This window comes from Rutidosis leptorrhynchoides, chromosome 7 (genome assembly GCF_046630445.1).
Source record: "Rutidosis leptorrhynchoides isolate AG116_Rl617_1_P2 chromosome 7, CSIRO_AGI_Rlap_v1, whole genome shotgun sequence".
NCBI lineage: Eukaryota > Viridiplantae > Streptophyta > Magnoliopsida > Asterales > Asteraceae > Rutidosis > Rutidosis leptorrhynchoides.
Window position 1 is genome coordinate 39,797,474 of NC_092339.1, and position 16,828 is coordinate 39,814,301.

The 16,828-nt window shown below is 35.3% G+C and overlaps 1 protein-coding gene across 1 annotated transcript; it reads right to left on the reverse strand.

Annotated features, from left to right (window-relative positions):
• Positions 1-313: 313 nt before the first annotated feature.
• Positions 314-4,492, reverse strand: LOC139857884 (cytochrome P450 85A1-like). Its single transcript, XM_071846735.1, has 9 exons — positions 4,270-4,492; positions 3,174-3,495; positions 2,941-3,090; positions 2,604-2,852; positions 2,254-2,340; positions 2,053-2,131; positions 776-882; positions 563-687; positions 314-468 (listed from the first exon to the last, which is right to left on the reverse strand). Exons 1-9 carry the CDS (start codon positions 4,458-4,460, stop codon positions 375-377), a joined length of 1,404 nt encoding a protein of 467 aa, XP_071702836.1. The 5' UTR covers positions 4,461-4,492; the 3' UTR covers positions 314-374.
• Between the last annotated feature and the right edge of the window lie 12,336 nt (positions 4,493-16,828).

A 16,828-nucleotide genomic window follows, 5' to 3' on the forward strand; every position in this document is an offset into this window, starting at 1 on the left:
CTCAAGTAGTTGGGAGTAACTTTATATACGCGTATTGGTGTCAAAAATTTTAAAATTTCTTGACGCTTATAATAAATGTGAGAAAATAAAAATCATTATTTTTTTGGAGTCATGGAAATTAAAGTTCGTGATCGATTATCAATTTAGATCAATAATGAAAAACTCGTTGCTTTGGTCCTTTTCTCACAATACAACAGTAACGGCTCAGAATACTTGCACCATTAAACACAAATATTGACATAAATATAGAAAAATAAAAATAAAAATAAATACTACTCTATTATGTTAGAAGTTTATTTTGTACACACTCTCTAGCAATGTGTCAAAATTTACCAACATCAATCATTTGCACTATACAATCTTTAAATATTTTCTTATGTATATAAATTTAAAACTTTAATATGTAGTCCATTTGGTGCTTCAACTCTTGGAAATTTCATCACCTTATCTCCTCCTACTTCTTCCCACCTGCATCATAACTTCATTATTAACAAATTATTATACTTACAATTAATAACATATAGTAGTATATAAGATTTAATACGTTAAAATTGCGACGTACATATATTTAGTTACAAAGTAATGAAGAAAAGTTGATATTTCGGCAATGCCGAGTTCTTTTCCAGGACATTGTCTTGTCCCGCCTCCAAAAATGAAAAAATTGTTCTGCGTCTCCAAGCTTCGATCCTATGTATGATATCAAAACCGAATAAGATTCAATATTAGGTTAAAATGGATTAAAGGTTTGTCTAGAATTGAGTGTTACAAAACTAACCAGCCATCTTTTAGGGTTGAAAGAATATGGATCCGGGTACAAACACGGGTCATAATTTATTTCCCTTGTGTATACATATATCCTCCATCCTTCTGGAATTACAAATCCTACAAAATGAGAAATAAAGTGTTATTATTATTATTATTAAACTATTTATTATTATTATTATTATTATTATTATTATTATTATTATTATTATTATTATTATTATTATTATTATTATTATTATTATTATTATGATGTTATGTTATGAAAGTACTTGATAACATGTTTATAATTTAGTTAAAAAAAAAGTATATGAGATGGGTCATGGATCAAGTAGTCCAAGCTGGAAGCCATGTGGAAGGTATATATTGTGGAGTCCATGTTAAAGACGATACTTCATTCGTTCGAAATAAAGTGTGTGTGTTTTTTAGATGTTCTAAAATAAAATTTCATTTTCAGTTTCAACTAATAATAAAAATAGTTAAAATGAGTCGGCATGAAATTTAATTAGCTAAGTGGAATCTTTATATATTTTTCTTAAATTGTGGTATAATTTTCAAGTGAACATTTCAATTTAAATTGAAACGTATCGTTTACAACATAAGCACGCCAATAACCCCCCTAAAATTTTATAGCCATATACATTTACAATTAGAATTTTTCTAACAATAGTCGTTAGCAAAATCTACAATAGATAGTCGTTAGCAAAATCTCTAAAATTAAAATGAAATATAATTTTTAATTGTCATTCCATTCTTTTGTTAGTATTTATAAATATAAAAATTAGCAAAGCTATTTTTTTGATACATAATTAAATAATTTTAAATATATTTTTTTTCTTAAATAATCTTAAACAAGATTTAGGGGTCAACCGCGCTTCGCTGCGGCCGAAGTGCGATTGACCATGTAAGAGTTTGGTGATTTTTGTAAGAAAAAAAACAATTTGAAAAAAACCCTCATGACTCGAACTCAAAACCATCTGGTAGACATGCGAGGCGCCTAATCATCATTCATGTAATGTATTAGTCGACATTATTTATTTATGATTTAAGTATTAAGAATTAAAAAAAATTGTCCAGCAAATTTTAAACCCGCGACCAATTGGTTGTAATAGTACACACGAAACCAATCAACCAGCAATGCATTATTGCCATCATTCACAACTCTTACTATTTATCATTTAAAGATGGAGGGATTTAAAGTCAAAATTGTTGGTGGCCAATTTTGACTGCTACTGTTCAAAATTCTCTAATTGAATGTATAGAGAATATGTAAGCAAAAAAGAAACTCACCATTGAGTTCCATTTCCTTGGTAGTTTTTCTCAAAACTCCATTAACAATGGTTGCCAATCTGGAGGTCTCAAAGATTACCTGCACCACACCACATTAATCAGAATCACTTAATATATATATTTAAATATATTAAACAAAAACATTCTGAAAAATAAAATCTACATAGATTCCACAAAACTTAATGAATTATCAAAACCCACCGCACGAGTGAACTTCATGGACTTGTACTCATCCCAGTCAAGTGGGTCCTCTGCCTTTTTCCGCTCTCTGATTCCCAAATGTTCTTTCTACAACAATTAATATTAATATATTTATAATTATATTATATTATAATTAAAATTAATTAATATAATCAGTTAAACAAGGCTTTAAATTCAATTCCGTGTAAACATATGTATATTTAATAAATTGAGAGGATCAAACAAAAAATTGCACATGGAAATTTACACTTGATGGAATGTTTACTTAAATCATTTTCAGCTTACTAAAATATTTAAAAATGATTTTTAAAAATAAAAATAAGAGAAAGAATGAATCCAATATAACGTACTCTAAGTTCTTGAAGAACTGTTGGATGATCATGAAGATACTTGACAGCCATCATTGAAGTAGTGGAAACTGTTTCATACCCAGAATACAAAATTGTAATTATTTGATCAATTATTTCTTCATCACTTAATTTATATCTATTCTCCACACCATTCATCAACATACTAAGCATATCTTTATGTTTTTCTTCTTTAAATTTCCTTCTTTCATCAATCAATTCTCCCAACATTCTTACAACATTTTTCCTAGCCTGCAATCAAATTTTTAAACTTTTTGCTTTTAACATTATATAAGAATAATATAATATATTGGTACAAAAATTATATCTTTTTTCTAACCTGTAAACCTCTATGATAATTTGTGTTTGGAAGATTAATGGGAAGTGAAAGTGTTCCCAAAACCAAGTTAAAGAATTCAGGCATGAATTCCTTAGTAAATGAGCTAGATTCATTCCCACAAATTTGTTTCAGCGAAGATAAAAGAGCCATCTGTAATGAAAAAATATAAAAAACATGAGAAACTAGAGTACAATGAAGAGTTGTACATTACAGTACAATGAAATGATGTATACTTCTTTGGTTTTTTCTTGGATATCAATGATTTGATTAGTCCAGTTAGAAAGATGGGATCTCATGAAATCATCAATTTTTGGTAGAATTTGTTCTCTGATGATTGTGGGACTAACAAGTGATAATAATGCACCTCTCATGTTTTTGTGAGCAGGCCCATTAACAGCAGCAATGTTTGATTTGCCCAAAATATCAAGCATGGATTGTGGGTAACCAGGAATGATTCCTTTGTTTTCATTCATGAGTATGTATCTATTGAGTTCTGGATCCATTGAAACAATTGTGGGGCAGCCCAAGATATGAGATTTGAACACACTTCCATATCTGTTCCATCAACAAAAAATAAAAAAGTTTAAAACAATATACCCATATTGGAATGATGCACTTATGTGTTGGGATTTTTAAGAAGGTCAAGAAAAAAGGTTGCTTTTTTATGTGTCAAATCAAGAACTACATGTGAAGTTGCTAAAACAATCAGAATGAGATGATGCATTTCTGAGGTGGGATTTTCAAGATCAGTTAAAAAGATAGCTTTTTATCAATAAGCACAAGTGAAATGACTAAATCACCCAGGAGTAAGATACTGTATTCACTACAAGAAAAATGTTCATTTGTGACATCTTTTAGTGACGACTCAATATTTGGTCAATAATAATGCTATTTAGTTACCATTAAAAAAGTGGTCACTAAATTTTGGTAACTATACAATATTAGTGACCACACAAATGGTCACTATAGTGACCAATTTTGGTATTTTGGTCTCCAAATTTTTTCTGTGACGGATCTATAGTGACGAGAAGTGACCAACCTATTTTGGTCACTAACTTGATTTAGTGACCAATTTAGTGTTATTAGTGACCAATAACTTTCGTCACTAAAACTCATTTTTCTTGTAGTGATTTCAAGAAAAAGGTTGCCTTTTTAAGTGACTTATTATGTAAAAATGTGAAATGTGATTTTGAACTCAATTGCATACATGTAATAGTATCATCAACACCAAGAGTGAAATGATGCAATTCTGAGTTGGGGTTTTGATGTATATGAAGAAAAAGGTTGAATTTGTCATTAAAATAAATGCATAAAATAAAAAGGAAGGACCTTGCTCTCTGGTTTTTCATGAAGCTGGGGCCTTGTTTGAGGAAATCAGTGGTCTCACCAAATAGTGGCCAGCCCATGGTACCTGGGGGTAAGCCTTTCTTCCTGTACTTCATCTCATTCCATCTTAAAAGGGCAGTGCTCAATAGGCAAAGTCCCAATACAACACCAATAATCACAATCAAAACAGCCATGGATGCTATATATCTCTTTCAACCTTTAAGAACACTTGGTGTATATATGTTTAATTAAAGAGAAAGAAAGAGAGAGTTTGCCCGAAATTTTTGGTTGTTGTGAATGTGTATATATAGGCCCTCATTGGGTGGGTGGGGTGAGGAATGGATGAATCTATGGATGGGGGAATTTGCCATGCATTGAGGTAAATGGAAAACTTATTCTGAAGTAAGTATTGCAAAATTTGTATAAATAAATAGTTCACCAACTGGTTTAGGACAAAAGGTATAATAAAGGAACATGTTAATGTAGCACATCTTTAGCTTTGTAACATTTTTATGTAAAAATAGTACTCGATGCATTAAAATGGATGATATGATTACTACTCCGTAATTAAGTAATGGGATAATACAAGTCAATAATTCATGTCTAAAAATCTTAAATATATAAACTATTTTTAAAAAATTCTTATAAATTACTCCGTACTTTATAATATCATCTGTCACTCACGTTATAAAAAATGATGTCACGTCACTAGCTTGTCTTAAAGAACGTACAACAATATTATTTGATACATAGAATAATACTAATGAAATGACTCGTGAAATTACGGGTTTGTTTAAACGAAACAGTTTAATGATATGTTTTAGGTATTAAGTGAACGTAAATGCTAGAGTTATTTAGTTTAATGACCCGTGAAACCACAGAGTCCGACTAAGAAACTCGTCAGCTGAACATTTCATCAAACACCTAAAATGTATATTAAACAATCCGCATCCAATCATAAGAGATAATATTGGTTGTCATTTTATTTTAAAAGAGTAAATTAAAGTATAAATTTAAAATTGGTTTCTTTCTGCCTAGCATTTATACTTTTCTACTCAATTCAAAATAATTAATTAAAATAATTCAAAATTATTTAATTTTAATAATTAAAATAATTATTAATAAGATTTAATAATAATAATTAATTAATAAGATTTAATTTTAATTCAAAATTATTTACATTAATGACATCACTCAGCAAACTTAAATTTTTATTGTAATTTTTTCTTAATAACGTAATTAGCATAATAATAACATCATCATTATAGGATTTTAATATTAACTATAGATTACTAACAAAATTACTCATTACTCATATAGTCATATATACTTGTACTAAAGTTCAACAACTCATGAACAGTATATGTTGCTAGCTGCTTGCTAATATCATCATAACATCATGATGATATCAGCAACAGTATTTTTTTTTATTTTTTTTCGACAAACTCATGAATACATAATGGTATCGTACCTGATCGTCAATATATATATATATATATATATATATATATATATATATATATATATATATATTGTGTGTGTGTGTGTGTGAGGAAATATGTGATGACCCGTCCAAATCCACTTGGACGAATACATCATTCATTGATTTCATAGTGAGGTTTTGACCTCTATATGATACGTTTTGTAAACATTGCATTCTTTTGAAAAGGCACACCATAAACGAATATATAAATCCAAGGTTTTCGACGTCTGATGATTTCTACGTATAGACAATCACCGTATATAATAGTTTTTAACAATACATCCGTTGACAATACAGTCAAATAAGATACATGGTGATGATTTTGTGAATGCAAAATTTTCTCGAATAAAGCATGTATGACTCCATGCACATAGCTTGTATAACGTATAAGCAAACAGCGGAAGACTTCCAGGGACCTGAGAATAAACATGCTTAAAAGTGTCAACACAAAGGTTGGTGAGTTCATAGTTTTAATGTTGCGCATAATCTGTATATAAAGGTGGATCACAAGATTTCAGTTGTTTCATCCAGAAACGTTTATCAAAATATTCTACAAGATTGAGCACCCTGGTAACTAAACTTTAACGTCTATAATAAGTACCCCTATTTTAACATACATGCAACCAACATGTACAATACACGCAATCCAACGTGTACTAACCTCAAATAGTATACGTCTGTTTTATAGTTCAGGCTAGGGCTTCTATACCTGGAACAGACGGGGATGTCAAGCCCTATGGATCCATATATAACTACTCGCGCCCACCAGTTCTTATAACCGGCAGTTACTAGTTACCAAAGCTAAGGGATTTTTGGTTCAAACTCGGTGTAGAATTTAGTATGTACTTTTAACGCCCCGTCCAAATCCATATGGACGAATACATTACATTTGGTTACATCGCGAGGTAATTGACCTCTATATGATACATTTTACAAACATTTCATTCATTTTTAAAAGATAAACTTTCTTTACATTGAAAGTTGACGGCATGCATACCATTTCATAATACATCCAACTATAATTGACTTAATAATAATCTTGATGAACTCAACGACTCGAATGCAACGTCTTTCAAAATATGCCATGAATGACTCCAAGTAATATCCTTAAGATGAGCTAATGCACAACGGAAGATTTCTTTAATACCTGAGAATAAACATGCTTTAAAGTGTCAACCAAAAGGTTGATGAGTTCATAGGTTTATCGTAAACAATAAAATTCATCATTTTAATAGACCACTAGATTTAATATTCCCATTTCCCATAACCATTATGCATAAAATTCATTCATATGGATTGAACACCTGGTAATCGACCTTAACAAATTGCTTATAGAATATCCTCATTATTCCGGCACAACTTCGGACATGATAAATTCGCCATCATTCCGGGAAAACTTCGGACATGATAAATTCGCCATCATTCCGGGAAAACTTCGGACATGATAAATTCGCCATCATTCCAAGAAAACATCGGACATGATAAAAAGGGCACATTCGATTTCGATAATTCAACCATAGAATGTAGTTTCGATTACTTGTGTCTATTTCGTAAAACAGTTATAAAAGTATTTTATGTATTCGCGGTTCAAAATATATTTCAAAAGCATTTAACAAAACAGTTATAAAAACAGCGCATGTATTCTCAGTCCTAAAAATGTAAAGAGTAAAAGGGAGCAAATGAAACTCACCTTACTGTATTTTGTAGTAAAAATACATATGACAACATTGAATAAGTGTGGGGCTAGCCTCAGATTCACGAACCTATATCAGTTATATATATTAAAACATATAATCACATAATTCCATTTATTAATCATATGATATTTATTTAAGTATTTTAATTATATAATAATCATACTCAAGTCTATTTAAGGAAGATATATATATATATATATATATATATATATATATATATATATATATATATATATATATATATATATATATATATATATATATACTTTACTTATATATTATATTTTCAATTATGTGTTACATATATTTATTTTGTAAATTAATTAATATTTATATTAATATATGTATATAAGTAGTTAGTATTATATCAAAAATCAGTAATTGGTTATAGGTAATATTTACATAATTAATGTCAATGTGTTCATTCTAATATATTATATATATTATGTATCAAATATATTTTTGTATCTAATATTTATTCGATAAAATAATTTTAATAATGATAGTAATAATAATAATAATAATAATAATAATAATAATAATAATAATAATATTAATATTAATAATAATAATATTATTAATAATAATATTAATAATAATAATATTAATAATAATAATATTAATAGTAATAATAATAATAATAATAATAATAATAATAATAATAATAATAATAATAATAATAATAATAATAATAATAATAATAATAATAATAATAATAATAATAATAATAATAATAATAATAATAATAATAATAATAAAAATAAGGATAAACTACCTTAAGGGTATAACCTCCCAAAATGAAATAAAATTGTATCTGTCAGGACTCAAACCCACGACCTCTCGTTAACCCGACATAACCCCAATCGCCAGATCTAGTTTGCTTGTCTTGATTCAATACTCAAAATAATTATATTAACCCGTTTTCTATATCGTCACCATTAAAGTTTCACCATAATCATCTTCATAACTCTAACCGTGATCATAATTATGATTCCATCTCATCATCATCATTATCTATCTTATATCATCATCATGATCTCATAAACATCATCATAATCATGTATGTTTTCGTATCTCCTTAACATCATCATCTCTATACATCATCATCACTGATCCTTATCTTTATTATCACGATATCATTTTCATGACCATTATACTCATATTGTTGATTATCATTCATCATCTTCATTACTGTAATAGAAACAGAAACGCGGTATGCAGAAGCAAGCTAAACCCCGATAACTTAATATTGGATCATGGCCAATTAATAATTAAATGGGACATGGCCCAACAGACAATCCATAACCTATCTAAAACACGAATGTCCCATCGTACATATAATAATCTATGACCCAACCGAATTACGCATCTTCTTTATTTATTTAACATTTTGTTAGTGGGGTTTCGGCTGCTTGAAAAAAAAATATGATCGAGCTGTAAAGAGATCTTCATATTTCAACATTTTTGACTCCATTATCCCTTTCATCCTTACCCACTATAACTACTACATCATTATGAAGAAACCAACAAAAAAAATAATATGATACGTCCTTGTGTGACCCATTTAGTGGTCGGCCATCCAACAACAAGATTTCCACGACCCAAATCAACTTTCATTATATTAATCCAAAGTTTTCAAACGTAACATGAATTTGGAGGATCACTATCTTGCTATGGTCCCATTTTGTAACGACCCGACTTTTTCGACTTGCTTTCGTGCCTTGTATATTTAGCGAAACTGCGTATCTGTGCGTACTGTGTTACTTTATACTCTGGAAACTTGATATACGTGGTTTACTTCCAATTATATGTTAAAACGTGCCTTAGAGTACGTAGGATACTTAACTTGTTCACCGGATGCTTTTATAACCGTTAGTGTTATTTAACGTTTCGAATAAACCGCGAACTGCGCGCACGATTAACTTTTGTCGTAACCGGAATATTATGACTGCGAAATATTAATTATTATTTTATAATAATAATTACCTGGGTTTTTGGATGCTTAATTTTAACTAATTATTTACTAGATCACAATAGTTAGTCTTGTTGGACTTTCTACCTTATTGGACCTTAGCCCACCCTACACTAGCTAGTGGCCCAATTAATTAGCCCAAGTATTATTACTAGTGACCCATAATAAATAAAATAAATAAAATGAATTAATTAGTGAGTCATACAAGCATTTGGATAAGGATTATCCATATTGTTACATGGGATTCTAGCATAAGTACATACTTTAGACAACCACTAACCAAAAAGCAAAATGGTGTCTCCCCCTCCCCCCCCCCCCCTTTGAAAATCACGGCCAAAGAGGCCTCCAAGTCATCAATCCTTGTCATTTATTTTGCCTACAAATACTAGCCATATTTCTCCCATTTTACACTTGCTCTCATTTTGATTTTCACACACACTTGCTCTTTTCTTTCCTTCCTTTCTAGTATTCTTGTAAGTTTTCTTTTCTTCCTCCTTTTCTTTTCAAATTCGTGGCTCATCATCATCATCATTATATGGAGATCAAGTTCCTTTAACTTTGATCTTGATTATATCTTGTTGATTCAAGCATGAATCCTTCAAGAACATGGAAGATTCAAGCTTTCTAGCTTTGAATCTTCACCAACTTTGTAGATCTATATTTTTCTTACTTTAATCTTGTTGTTTTGTTAAAAAGATTCAAACTTTTGTTTGTTATCTTCATATATCTTAAAGATCCAAGCTTTATGCTTCAAGATCTTCAAGAACAACCACGATGCAAGCTTTCTAGCTTGAATCTTCATATCTTGTTATTGGATCTAAGTTTTCTAGCTTATGATCTTGTTGTTTTGTTATAAAGATCAAAACTTGTGTTTATGGTCTTCATGAAACTTAAAGATCCAAGCTTTATGCTTCAAGATCTTCAAGAACACTAAAGGTTCAAGCTTTCTAGCTTTGTGACCTTATAAATTGTGTGAAAGGGATCCAAGCTCTCTAGCTTAGGGTTCCATCACTTCATTTGACTTAGATCATGTTCATACTTGTTTTATTGATGTAAAGTTTGTAACTTTATTGTAAATAGGACTTGTAATTGTGTTAAGACTAAGGATATGATGTAACCTTGGTTCATCATCCATCTAAGACTCTTAAATGAGTTGTGTTACCACTTGGTCTTAAAATATTGTGTATTGATGGTAGAATCTTGGTCAAAAGTGATGCTAAACCATCAACGAGTTGTACACTTGAAGCTACAAGCATCAAGGATGAGAACCGTGATGAGCATCAAGCTCCAAGAACCCCACCGGAGCACTTGTCCACTGATTTTCGTATCTGATCAAGCCACCTGGGCTACTAAAAAGTTGATTTTCAGTTAGTTCGGCTCCATTAGATGATTTTCCGTTTAGGCCTCATCTTAATCCGAGTTACGGTTTAGGATTTATGGCCCTCCGAGAGTCACTACACCCTATTAACGTTGTGCTGAAATTTCTGACCTACTCGCACTTAAACCGTCACCATGGTCAAACGAAGACGATTTAGGTTCTGGAAATTGGTCAGTGGTTAGGGAACTCATGTACGGAGCCATATCCACTGACTATGCATCTTTTTGATTTACGTAGAGGTCGTATCAGCTGACCGAAGTCAGCCTATTGTTTCGATCTCTATTCTTGTCGAACTTACTTAGCTTTTATGATGATGAATGATGATGATGATGACACTTAAACTTATTTTATTCACTATTAGAATTTATAAAGACAACCTACTGACCTAGTAACCTCTGATTTAGGTTGAATACCTTTTGGACCGACTTACTACTTGCGTACTTTCATTACCGACTTTACCGCTTTTATCACTGTGAGTTATAGCATCCCTTTTTACTTTAACTATTTTGGGACTGAGAATACATGCACTTTTTTTACGTTTTACATACTAGGCACAAGTACTTAAACTTTATATGTGTGTGGGTTATACAACGGCATAAACATTCCCCTTAGCACGATAACGTTTAGTCATTGGTTTTTGAACCGGTGAACGCGAATCTTAGATATGGATCCATAGGATTTGACATCCCCACTTGGGCTACTCGCGCTAGCATTTAACGGGTGTTTAATACTTCGTGAACATACGCACTCGCCAAGTGTACTTTCAGGGGGTTATAAACGTTAAGTCTAGTTACCGGGTGCCCACGGTTATACATATACTTTTCATACTGTTTGTTACACTGAAATCTCGTGGCCTACCTTACGTTACTGTTATAACTTAAACTATAGCTCACCAACATTCGTGTTGACTTTTAAGCGTGTATTTCTCAGGTGCCTAGAGGTTTCTTGCTTCTGCTGTTAGATTTGCTGTCTTGCTGTTAAGGACCTGCCGTATTAGTTATCCGCTGCATTACTAGAGATGTCTCATTCATGGAACTTTTCTGTTGCATTCGTAGTGTATGCTAATTTCAAACAATGGCTTTGTAACGACCTTAGGGTCAAATACTTATATTTATGCTCTTATTCGTAGGATGCACGTTATCTTTTGTAAAACGCTATCTTTTTATGAATGTAAACTGGTTTTCAAACAGCATGTAGTATTCAACCGTGTAAAGATCCTGTTGTTGATGAATCGTACACGATGGTTTTGTACGGGGCGTCACATTTGGTATCAGAGCATTGGTTGTAGGGAATTAGGTTGCATTAGTGAGTCTAGACCGACCCGAGTAGGATTCACTAATAGGACTAATCTACAACTTGCTAGTTTACTTGTTTATGCCAAACTTACTGTATGCTTTTGCCTACTTTTTCAACTCTATGATCTTACTGCATGCTATTGCTTATCTTCACTGCCATGCGAACTTGTTGTATGCTTATTTCTGCTATTGCATGATTACTATCTGCTTTCACATGTTATTTCTGTTTAACACTGTTATTATTACTGCCATGCTAGGTTGCTGTAGTGCCTAATACGTGCTTGCTTTATGACTTACTGACATGGAAAAGTTATATTTCCTTGTTCAGATGTCGGATATTCCACCTGTCATCATTTTGGGCAGTGATTCAGACTCGTCAGCCACCTCACCTACTGTTGCTACCGACACACAGGTCCCGTTAACCAGTGACCCCGGCGCTTCATCCTCCGGAACCAGCAGCCATACGCCTGCCCCAGTGGTTACCTCAGGCGGAGCCCAGGATCCCCCGGAGATTCCAGCTCTACTTGCCCCAGAACCCTCGGAACCACAGCCCCGCTCCGGTGGTGTTGTGATTCCCGGGGAATACGGGGACGTTCCGTTCCATAATGAGCATAATCATTGGTGCCGACGCCTTCCTGATAGACGTGTCATACTGATCCTACCCTTCAGATACCGGATCCTGACTACCGGTCGCCGAGCGCCGCCACCTCCAGCTGTTTTCAACGATTCATCATCCGACGAATCATCCACAGATGACTCTAGTGACGATGACTCTGACGAGGAGGACCCTGATGATGCACCTGTACAGTCACCCTCCACCCCGCCGAAGAAGCGGTACCGTTTCGATGGCACCGTTATTCCGGGGATCAACGGAGGTCGAGCGTTCACTGACGCACATGGTCAGCTTAGTAGGGTTACCGCTCATAAGCGGGTTGTGCCTTACCCTGCTGATCCTTTCGTGCGTAAGCCTTACCGCTTTGCAGCCTCTACTTCTGGAGCCAGATCATCTGCACCACCGGCACCACCTGCACCAGCAGCTCCGCCTGCTCTGTCAGCCCCTCCCTCTGTCAAGGAACTAACGAGGGAAGTGAAGATCCTCCATGCTCAGGTGACTGAGCTCGAGGACCAGATGTCCCACGTAATGGACATCCTTTACCCACCGTCACCATAGGGCTTTGTAGTAGATTTCATTATGTAATCTCGTTTGTAGTTCATGTTTTACTTATGTATTGTACGAACCTAAGCTAATGTATGCAACTCTTTATTAATGAATGGAACTTTGTATTGTTTAATTCTTGCACAGTGTTTTATTTACGTTACTGTACGTTGATTTTGCGGTATTTGTACCTGGTTGCATTGCTTAATTGGCATGCGTTGTGTTATTCCCCTGTTTACCATATACTATATTATTATATATTAAATGCTGGATTTTGACTTAAGTCAAAATTTCTGTTTAGAAGAGCAATGGCAAACGGACGAGCAGCACCCACAGCAGCACAGATCGAGGAAATGATTGCGGAACGAGTAGCCGCAGCCATGGAAAATGTCATTCCCCCAGCCCCACCGGTTAACCAGAATGTCCAAAATGGTTGCACTTACAAAGAGTTTCAAAGTTGCAAGCCCCACAACTTTAGTGGCACTGAGGGGCCAGTTGGTTTGACTAGGTGGTTTGAGAAATTAGAAGCTGTGTTCCGCGTCAACAACTGCTCAGAGGCGAACAAAACCAAGTATGCCTCATGTACGCTGTCGGACGGCGCCCTAACCTGGTGGAACACACTGGCTCAAGCTAAGGGTATTGATGAGGCTTATGCCATTCCGTGGGAAGAATTCAAGGGGGCCATGATCGAAGAGTACTGCCCCAGGACAGAGATACAGAAAATGGAGGCTGAGTTCTGGGAGTTAAAGGTTGTGGGAAACGATCTTGATGGTTACAACCGTAGGTATCTGGAATTAGCGCTGATGTGTCCCACGATGGTTACCCCGGAGTTTAAGAGAATGGAGCGATACTTGTGGGGACTTCCCAAGTCCATTCAAGGAAATGTCACCTCTTCTAATCCACCCAACGTCCCGGCAGCTATGCGAATGGTGCATACCCTTATGAACCAAATTATCAGCAAAGAACCGGAAAAGGCTAAATCCGAATCGGGAGCCAGTGGTGAGAAGCGTAAGTGGGACTACAACAACAAGGGGAGAACCTATGATCAAACCCCCGCTAAGAGGCCTAAAGACGGAAGGAACCCTAACCCGAACACTAGTTCGAACCCCAACTACAAGGGTAGTCTACCACAGTGCAAGAGGTGCTACAAGCACCATACCGAGTAGTGTAATGCGGTCTGTGAAAAGTGAAACAGGGTCGGGCACGTTGGCAAGAACTGCAAGATTCCCATTCCAGCTGTGAGGACAAACCAAAATGGGCCAAGGAAATGCTATGAGTGTGGACAGCAGGGCCACTTTAGGAATGATTTCCCCAATAAAAAGAAGGACGACGGATCACCACGTGGTAGAGCTTTCAACTTTAATGCAAGGGATGCACGTGAGAACCCCGACTTGGTTACAGGTATATTCACTATCAACAAACTATTAGCCTCTGTCCTATTTGACACTGGTACCGATAGAAGCTCTGTCTGTAGAAACTTTTGCTCTAAGATAGATTGGTCATTAGTGCCTTTAGAAGAGAATATGCTAGTAGAAGTAGCCGATGGGAAACTTGAGAAAGTTGACCAAATTGGCCGAGGAGCTATTATTAACATAGCTGGCGTGGATTTCGAAATTGACTTGATACCCATCAAATTGGGAAGCTTTGACGTGATTGTTGGCATGGACTGGTTGACTAAAGTAAAAGCCGACATTATCTGTGGGGACAAAGCTCTTCGTATACCACAAGGAGACGGTGAGCCACTGACTATTTACGGAGAAAGATGTAACTCGAAGCTGAACCTCATTAGCTGTATGAAAGAGCAGAAGATCATGAAGAAAGGACGACTTGCTGTTTTAGCGCACGTGAAGGCTTTAGAATCAGAGGAGAAGAGTGTGAATGACGTGCGAATCGTAAATGAATTCCCTGACGTCTTTCCGGAAGATTTGCCTGGATTACCGCCACCAAGAGCAGTAGAGTTCCAGATCGATCTAGTGCCGGGAGCTGCACCCGTAGCTCGCGCACCTTATCAACTAGCACCTTCCGAACTGCAAGAGTTGCAGAGTCAACTGTAGGAATTGCTCAACCGAGGGTTTATCCAACTGAGCTCGTCACCTTGGGGCGCCCCCGTTTTATTCGTGAAGAAGAAGGACGGATCCTTCTGCATGTGTATCGACTACCGCGAACTCAACAAATTGACGATCAAGAATCGATATCCCCTTCCCAGAATTGACGATCTTTTTGATCAGCTGCAAGGATCAATCGTTTACTCTAAGATCGATTTGCGATCCGGTTATCACCAGTTGAGAGTGAAAGAGAGTGATGTGATGAAGACTGCGTTTAGAACCCGCTATGGTAACTATGAGTTTCTCGTGATGCCGTTCGGACTAACCAATGCACCAGCCTTGTTCATGGACCTCGTAAATCGTGTCTGCAAGCCTTATCTGGATAAATTCGTTATCGTCTTCATAGATGATATCCTCATCTACTCCAAGAGCGAAGAAGAACATGAGCAACATCTTCGGTTAGTGCTTGAACTCTTGAGACGAGAAAAGCTTTATGCCAAATTCTCTAAGTGTGAATTTTGGCTGAAGGAAGTCCAATTTCTGGGTCATATTGTGAGTGATCAAGGTATCAAAGTTGACCCCACCAAGATTGAAGCTATCAGCAAGTGGGAGACACCCACTACTCCGACTCACATCCGCCAATTTCTAGGTCTTTCCGATTACTACAGAAGGTTTATTGAAGGTTTTTCATTGATTTCGCGTCCTTTGACCGCGCTGACTCACAAAGGAAAGAAGTTCATTTGGGAAACCGAACAAGAAGCAGCATTTCAAACCCTGAAGCAGAAGTTAACCACCGCACCTATCTTATCTCTTCCTGAAGGCAGTGACGACTTCGTTGTGTACTGCGATGCTTCGAAGAATGGTTTTGGTTGTGTATTGATGCAAAAAACAAAGGTCATTGCTTATGCATCTTGTCAGCTGAAGATTCATGAGCGAAACTACACTACTCACGATCTCGAACTTGGAGCCGTTGTCTTCGCATTGAAGCTGTGGAGACACTATCTCTATGGAACAAAGAGTACCATATTCACCGATCACAAAAGCCTCCAGCACATCTTTGATCAGAAGCAGCTGAACATGAGACAACAACGATGGATTGAGACGCTGAACGATTATAATTGTGAACTTCGTTACCATCCTGGTAAGGCCAATGTTGTAGCCGACGCTCTGAGTCGAAAGGAGAGAACGGTACCTCTTCGTGTTCGGGCTCTGAATATCACCATCCATTCGAACCTCCATAGCCAGATCCGAGTAGCCCAAGAAGAGGTTCTCAAGGAGGAGAACATATCTCGTGAATACCTGAACATCCTGGTCTCTAAATTCGAGGTTAAGGAGTCTGGACTCCGATGTTATGCCGGAAGAATTTGGGTACCTCGTTATGGAGATTTACTAAGCCTTTTACTTGATGAAGCCCACAAGTCGAGATATTCGATTCATCCAGGAGCCGGCAAAATGTACCACGATCTCAAGGAACAGTATTGGTGGCCAAATCTTAAGAAGGATGTTGCAACTTATGTTGGGAGGTGTTTGACTTGT

Coding starts and splice junctions, on each gene's coding strand:
- LOC139857884 (XM_071846735.1), bottom strand. CDS start 4,460: ATGGCTGTTTTGATTGTGATTATTGGTGTTGTATTGGGACTTTGCCTA. Junction 2,341..2,603: donor CAGTTCTTCAAGAACTTAGA/GTACGTTATATT, acceptor TAATTGTTGTAG/AAAGAACATTTGGGAATCAG. Junction 688..775: donor TCAACCCTAAAAGATGGCTG/GTTAGTTTTGTA, acceptor TATCATACATAG/GATCGAAGCTTGGAGACGCA.